The sequence below is a fragment of the Lathyrus oleraceus genome, chromosome 5, assembly GCF_024323335.1.
Source record: "Lathyrus oleraceus cultivar Zhongwan6 chromosome 5, CAAS_Psat_ZW6_1.0, whole genome shotgun sequence".
In the NCBI taxonomy this organism is placed as follows: domain Eukaryota; kingdom Viridiplantae; phylum Streptophyta; class Magnoliopsida; order Fabales; family Fabaceae; genus Lathyrus; species Lathyrus oleraceus.
Genome location: NC_066583.1, coordinates 557296495 through 557304476, shown reverse-complemented (window position 1 = coordinate 557304476; position 7982 = coordinate 557296495). Strand labels below are relative to the sequence as shown.

The window sequence follows — 7982 nt, the reverse complement described above, 5'->3', positions numbered from 1 at the left end:
AACTCATTGCTAAATCTTTCATTGTTGTTGCTGAAACCTTTTACAACTGTCGTTGCCAGATTTTCTATTGTTGTTAAATCTTTTCATTGTTGTTACTGAAACCTTTTACCGCTGTTGTTGTTACTGGATCTTTTTATTATTGTTGTTGCTGAAACTTTTAACTGCTGTTGTTAGGTTTTCTATTATTGCTATTGTTGACCATTTCTATTATGCTGGTTGCCTTTTGAATTTTACATTTTGGTACTATTAGACCGATATTTGACCAATATATTTATGTCATTTTAAGACAAAGTTATGTTTATTTGCTCTTGATGGAATAGAATTTATAAATTTTATGAAAATGATATTTTATGAAATTTTATATATTATTAAGTGTTAATATATATGAGTCAATTTTTATTAGATATTATTTGATGATTTTCATAATTTAATTGTTAGAAATATGCAAAATTATATTGAATTGTGTTATAGATTTTTTTAATTGAAAAAATATTTATTTTATACACAATTCGTGAACCCAATCCAATCCAACTCATGAATGATCGGGTTCGTTTGAATCGGGTTTTACAATAAACTTATGGATTTGATGATGAATCCAACCCATTGAAAATTGAACGGGGTTGGATAACGGATTAAGGCACAATCAGACTAACCCAATCAGCGTACACTCCTAGTGAAAATTGCACTTGAGAGAATCTATTCCATCAAGTGAAAGATAAAAAAATCCTCTCTAAGTTTTATTTGAACTTTGTAGAATTATTTTTAGCTTATTGAATTCCGGTGAACTTTAATTTATGAAAAAGATCCTAACAAAATACTTTTATTTAAAACTCAAATTTTTAATAAATTTTATACATTTCACTTAATATTGTAATAATTTTTACTTTTTTTAAAAAATTTATGCAGCAGTTTGTTTTATTTAATATTTTAAATAAAATATATCAAAATGAATTTAAATTAGTCAATTCAATTGGGTTTTTGTAATATTTTTTAGGGCATCCAAACTAAATCAAAATATGGGTCAATTGGTTTAGTTCAACCAACATTTATATTTTTAAAAAATAAAACAAAATATAAAAATTAAATTTTGGTCTATTAATCTAAGAATCATAATTTTACACTTTAAATATAAATAAATAAAATATTACAAATTTAAAATATACATTTTTTTTAATTGAATGTCTGTGTCCAAATATCAATTAAGTTGTCAAATTTAGTTTATTTGTTTTTGTTTGCCTTTTACTTTTACTCAACTACAACGAAATAGTTTTCGGATACAAAGTAGCATAGTAACGAAATACTAATTGATTTTATTTTTGCTCATTAAATTCGTAATTGATTTATTTATATTTTTTTTCTTAATGAATGACTCAATATTACCTTTTACTTTTACTCAACTACTCAATAGTATTACTTATGGTAAGAATCTTAATATTTATTTAATTTTAAAAATAATTAAGAAAAAAAAACACAAAGGAAACCTCTCCTTCTCTTTCTCTTTCTCTTTCTCTTTCCTTCTCTACATCTCTCTCTCCACACAGAAACATTGCTCCCTGACCGAACCCCAAACTCCTTCACCCCATTCCATTCCACTCCACCCTCGACTCTCTCAACACACACACAATAACCAAACTCTTCCATTCCCAAATCAACCTTCTCCATCATCTTCCCCAATTCGATCCATCACAAACCTTGATCAGATCGACTCACATTCTGCTCAGGGAAGGGCATTTTCATTGAAATGGGAATGCCCAATCCCAATCTCATCTCCATTAAACCATGAACAAACCCACTGTGGTTTCAGACCAAGACCATCACGATTTCTTCTACGAATCACACGACCGTTTACTCTCTCTTTCTTCTTCATGCTCTTGTTCCAACTCCAACTCTGACCAAGAACAAGAACAAGACCAAGACGAAGATAACACCAATAACAATAACAATATCTGCAATTACAATTTTGCCCTTAACAGTTACGACATATGGATCTCCCAACCTTCCTCCGTCTCCGAACGACGAACCCGTCTTCTCCAAACCATAGGTCTCTCTTCCGACCCTACGCTCTCACGCGGAAACCCTATCCCGCCTTACAATGCCATGTTCCGATCCAAATCTGACGGTTACAATAATTCCAACACCAACCAAACTTCTTATCCCTCTCTTAACTCTTCTTCTTCTTCTGTAAATAACTCTATTCCCGCTAATTGCGGCGGATCCCCCGGTAAACCTCCATCTGGGAAGAATAATTCTAGAAGAACTCATTCCGGCGCCGATTTTTTGCCGGGAAGTTCGGCTTCTGCGGCGGAGGTGGTTGAGGCGACGGTGGAGGTTTCTGTTTCCGGCGAGGCGGAATGCGGTGAGATTGAAAGAATTGAAAGAGGAGATGAAGAACAAGCTTGTACTATTAGAGATCTTGATAATGGGAAGGAGTTTGTTGTGAAGGAAGTTAGAGAGGATGGAATGTGGAATAAAGTGAAGGAGGTTGGGACTGGGAGACAGTTGACTATGGAGGAATTTGAGATGACGGTTGGTCATTCTCCCATTGTGCAGGAGCTTATGCGGCGGCAGAATCACGAGGAGACTGGTGATGGAATTGGGGGAAGTGGTGGTGGTGGTGGTGGTGGTGGGAGTGGGAATGGGAGTGGAAGTTCTTCAAAGGGGAAGAAGAAAGGGGCCAGTTGGTTGAAGAGTATTAAGAGTGTTGCGAGTTCGATGGCGGGTCATAAGGAGCGGCGGAGCAGTGATGAGAGGGATACTTCGTCGGAGAAAGGGGGTAGGAGGTCGAGTTCGGCTACCGATGATAGTCAGGATGGTTCGTTTCATGGACCGGAGAGGGTGAGAGTGAGACAATATGGGAAATCGTGTAAAGAGATAACTGCATTGTATAAGAGTCAAGAGATTCAGGCTCATAATGGGTCAATTTGGAGTATTAAGTTTAGTTTAGACGGGAAGTATCTTGCTAGTGCCGGTGAGGATTGTGTGATTCATATTTGGCGGGTTGTGGAGTCTGAGAGGAAAGGTGAGTTGTTGCTTATGGACAAACAGGAAGATGTTAATGTTAATATGTTGTTTCTTGTTAATGGGTCGCCGGAACCCACTTTGTTGTCTCCTTTGGCGGATAATCTTCCAGAGAGGAAGAGAAAGGGGCGATCGTCTGTTAGTAGAAAGTCCTTGAGCTTGGACCAGTTTGTGGTCCCTGAAAATGTGTTTGCACTCACTGAAAAACCCATTTGCTCCTTTCAGGGACATTTGCATGATGTGCTTGACCTCTCCTGGTCTAAGTCTCAGGTTAGCTTCTGTTTTTCAGATAGGTCTTATGTTTTGGTATGGTATTGCTGAGGCATTTCCGATGCCTTGGTGTGTATATTTGTAAAGTTTACTATTCATTCTTATGTTGGCATTGGTTGATTTTGGTAATTGATGCAACTACACATATTGAAGGTTTTATTATTAGATTTCAATTATTGAGTGAGGATCTGATGAAGATTGGCTTTTGTTAAACCTTTTTTAGTTTTATTCTTTGAGTTTATATCACAAACTTCAGTATTCGTTATATATTTTGGTGGAATTATTTTCAATTGGATGAACCGACACATATATTTCTTCCAGGTTGCATTAGAATACATTAAATTGTTAAGAATGTCTGTTATGTTGTTTGGGGGAGAATCCCAGACTATCATCTTACCGTGGAATATGTATGTGCGCAGCACACACAAGACATTATTGCTAGGTTGGTGTCTCTCATTTGGGTTGCATTAATATTGTCTTAAAAATAGGTATTGTTAGAACAAGTAGAAAAAGTTAGTTCCCAATGAAAAGATTTCTGGATCTTTTTCTTCTCTTCTACTCTTTTCAGATTCAAAATTTTGTTTGTAAACTTTTGATTTTAATGGGTCTAAAATGGTTTATTTTTCCTAGAGTTCATTATGATTCTAGGCCTTTCTTGGAAAGTAGACATTTAAAACTGAACAGTTTAGGGAGGGAACTTACACACGGCGGCAGGGTAGCAGTGTGTTCAGGGATCTCTTAATATTTAATGTTTCTTTGATAATAAAACACTCGTCAAGTATATCTACTTATTACTGCAATTGCTATAGTGAACTGTGATTGAGGGAGAGCTTAGCTTAGCTAGCACATAAGGGAAAGGAGAACAAAATTTACTGCTTAAACGACAGATCGAATGTCTGTACAATTGCTATAGCGAATGAGACGGTATGTTGATGTCTGTACAATGGAAGGATGAGATTTTATTTTGTTTTAAAATTAAGTTCAGGTTAAGTAGGCTGTAATCCATCCTATTACCACAAAAATAAAATTTATTTATTTCCCCAGCTCAACTAATGTGTTTGAACATATAAAAATGACTTGTTCACATCACCAAATTAATGTTGTTGTTGAACTACTTCACACCCAATGTTTAAACAGACAAGATATTTGTAGCTGGTTCTAGTTTATATTGTTTTATGAAATCATATTAAAAAGGGAATAAAAATCCTTTGAAAGTTTTGAATTGATATCTTTAGTTTGCCAAACTGCCCCCTATAGTATACATTGGAGCCGGAGGGGATGCATATGTAAACTAAACGCTTTGTAACACCCTATTTGAGTCATGCCTTATTGTTTATGGTGACACTTGTGCAAATAGGATGAACACCTCTGGTAGTAACTAAAGTTTGAAGAATGAATTATAATGATTGATATTGTTTCTAGCTCAGACAATATTTTTGAATTTTTAAAAGGATTCAATGCGGCGGGGGACTTATTGGTTTATTTGTTTAGCTTTTCAATTGATGTTTGTTGAATATCCTTAAAAGTTAAATATTTTTAATAAAGCAGCTCTTTCTGTTCATGAAACATGAGTTAAAGTACCAGTGCTTTTCGGTATTCTTTGTAATGTTTTTATTCCCCATTTTGAACAGCACTTGCTCTCATCTTCAATGGACAAAACAGTGCGGCTGTGGCATTTGTCTAGCAAGTCTTGTTTGAAGATTTTTTCACACAGTGACTATGGTGAGTAAATGTGATCTATCATCTTGCAATACACTTACCTTTTTAGGCTCCCTTCTTAGTTGAAGACATGTAGGCCACTCTGATGGCAGAGTATGCATATACATTAATGGATTTTCATCAAAGCTTCTTCTGCCTATTCCCTAGTAAAAGAATTAAATTTGAAGTCCATCCTATTCCTGTCAAGATAATGTTTTTTAGGATTGGGTAAACCCATTATGTACAAGGCATAGTTTTATCGAAATTTGCATATAGGACTAATTATACAGGAGTTCTTTTATACCCAATAGGGTGGTTAAATTCAGCAATTCAATCCCCTCGCGCCCTCTTTTTTCCTCTGCTAATAATATCTTTCTGTTTCAATCTGCTTTCTGTCTGGCACAGTAACTTGCATCCAGTTTAATCCTGTTGATGATAGATACTTCATTAGTGGATCTTTGGATGCTAAGGTTCGCATATGGAGCATTCCTGATCGACAAGTTGTTGATTGGATTGATCTTCATGAGATGGTCACTGCTGCATGTTATACGCCTGATGGCCAGGTTGGTTCACTGTTAATATGCATCCATTTAAGCATTCAGAAACTCAACATTTCAGTTACAACTTAGGTAAATTGTCTGCAGGGTGCACTAGTTGGTTCATACAAGGGTAGCTGTCATTTATATAATACATCCGGTACTGTCAGTTGCTCCTCTTTTTTTCTTTTTATAATTGTGTCTATTCATCAAAACTCTATTCTGCAATTGTGGGGCCACTGATGATCGTCTTGTTTTTATATTCCGTTCAGAAAATAAGTTGCAACAGAAAAGCCAGATCAATTTGCAGAACAAAAAAAAGAAATCAAATCACAAGAAAATTACTGGTTTCCAGGTAATTTAATGACTTACTGGTTTACTGCTGTGCCTAAGTTATGATGCTTATGATTGTCTTTGTATTTGGATTTTATGACCAGTTTGCCCCAGGTAGTTCATCGGAAGTACTTATCACTTCTGCTGATTCTCGTATTCGGGTTGTTGATGGTATTGATCTGGTTCATAAGTTTAAAGGTGCGTAGCACTAGCTAAGATCAAGTCAAATTTATTTAAAAGATGACATAACAAGTGAATTGACCATTATGTAAATTGCTTTCATCTGTATGATAAATGGTGTTTGATCATATGGTCAAAGCAATGTTTTTACAACTATTTTCATGTTTTGTCTAGAGGGATGGGAGATTCTGATTCTTTACCTAGGCTGAAAGATTCAGTATATATTTATTTTCTTGCTGATCAAACTGGTGTAAGTTTTGTGCAGGTTTTCGAAACGCAAGTAGTCAGATTTCAGCCTCCCTCACAGCAAATGGTAAGTATATTGTTGCAGCAAGTGAGGATTCCCATGTATACATCTGGAAAAATGAAGCTGATTGCAGACCTAACAGAAGTAAAAGTGTCACCGTGACACAGTCCTATGAACATTTTCACTGCAAAGATGTGTCGGTGGCCATTCCCTGGCCTGGTATGGGTGATGCATGGGACATGCATGATACATTTTCTGGAGAACAACCTGAGCTTGATAACAATAACGATGAAGTCGCATCAGCCAATCATCCTCCTACCCCTGTAGAGGAAAACTTTGGTGTTGAGGGTTCCCAATCTGCTTCAGGTTACAATAGTCCGCATCATGCAACCATTGCGAGTGCGACAAACAGTTACTTTTTTGATAGAATTTCTGCAACATGGCCAGAGGAAAAACTTCTCCTGGCTGCTAGAAATCATCAAAGCCCTCGCATCAGTACGGATATCTCAAATGGGGTGAGTCAAAAAATGTCAGCTTGGGGTATGGTGATTGTTACTGCCGGTCTTCGAGGTGAAATTAGAACTTTCCAAAATTTTGGATTGCCACTGCGAATATAATAGGCAATATATGTATGGCTATATGGCATGGCGGGGAGTGAGTTGATATCAGCTCAGAAGGAAGTTGAGATCACCTTCTCCATTAGCTGGCAAAAAACTGTACAGAAAAGTGGGTGAGGTTTGTAATATTAGCAGTGTTTCATTTATTTCCTTGTTCATGTGCTTATTGGATGAAGATAGGTTATCATTTCGTTCATGCACTTAGGGGGGAAAACATTGTCAAACAAAAAAGGAAAAAAAAAAAGAAAAAAAAGGTACACCAGAAATTTAGAAACCGATGGATGTAATCGGGAAATGTAGAGTAACGCGAGTATGGGAAAAGCTTATTGAAATTAGAAATGATGATTCTTTTACACTTGTTTCCTTGTTTTATTTTTGTTATTGAATTTAATATGTTGTTGTCAAAGTAAATCAGTTTGCAATAAGTACCATAGATGCAAGTGTCAGCGTCGCTAAATACATACATCAGGCATGTTAGAGTCTGATGATGATGCTAATTGGCTGTTCTGTTTATTATGGGGGATGTCTGTTGTAACTTCCAAATCACTCAAGAGTTCAAGAATTTGATCATGCAATGCATCTGAAATGCTGTATGTTCTGATGACTTACCATTTCTGTGCTCAAGAGTTCAAATGTTAAAATTCACATTTCATCATAATAAGTTCATTAGTAGAACAGTAAAACTCAATAATTAAGGTAAATGACTGTTAAAATTTTAAAATTACAATTCGATTGATAATGTGAAGAACTTGGATCCCAAAGTATGAGGCATTGCTGTGAGACAGATGGTTCAAATAGCACAATTTTAAAAGACAATTTTAACACATGATATCTCACCAAATTCTTGTCTATTACTAAAACTGATATAAGATTTAGGTATTAATGTGTTGCCATATGATATAACAACTTATTAATCGATATTTCTAGGCAAATTACACACTGAAAATGATCATGATTTGACATGGAAGGTTCAATTAGGGGTGTTTGCGATGCGTATTGGATGATTTTGATGCTGAAAATTGTTTAAACCGCAAGAGAAAAAAAACGTGCGGTTTGGTTTGGTTTGGTTTTATTGGCATTTAT

At 35.6% G+C, this 7982-nt stretch overlaps 1 protein-coding gene across 1 annotated transcript; it reads left to right on the top strand.

The window, feature by feature from the left end:
• Nucleotides 1-1469: 1469 nt before the first annotated feature.
• On the top strand, nucleotides 1470-7254 carry LOC127086378 (uncharacterized). Its single transcript, XM_051027138.1, has 7 exons — nucleotides 1470-3288; nucleotides 4920-5010; nucleotides 5392-5549; nucleotides 5631-5682; nucleotides 5795-5877; nucleotides 5960-6053; nucleotides 6301-7254. The coding sequence occupies exons 1-7, from the start codon at nucleotides 1780-1782 to the stop codon at nucleotides 6897-6899; spliced, it is 2586 nt and encodes an 861-aa protein (XP_050883095.1). The 5' UTR covers nucleotides 1470-1779; the 3' UTR covers nucleotides 6900-7254.
• Nucleotides 7255-7982: the final 728 nt, after the last annotated feature.

Bases quoted from the DNA above. Each gene is read 5' to 3' on its own strand.
- LOC127086378 (XM_051027138.1), top strand. From the start codon at position 1,780: ATGAACAAACCCACTGTGGTTTCAGACCAAGACCATCACGATTTCTTC. The intron at 5,683-5,794 runs GTACTGTCAGTT...TATTCCGTTCAG, and splicing joins TCATTTATATAATACATCCG to AAAATAAGTTGCAACAGAAA. The intron at 6,054-6,300 runs GTGCGTAGCACT...AGTTTTGTGCAG, and splicing joins TCTGGTTCATAAGTTTAAAG to GTTTTCGAAACGCAAGTAGT.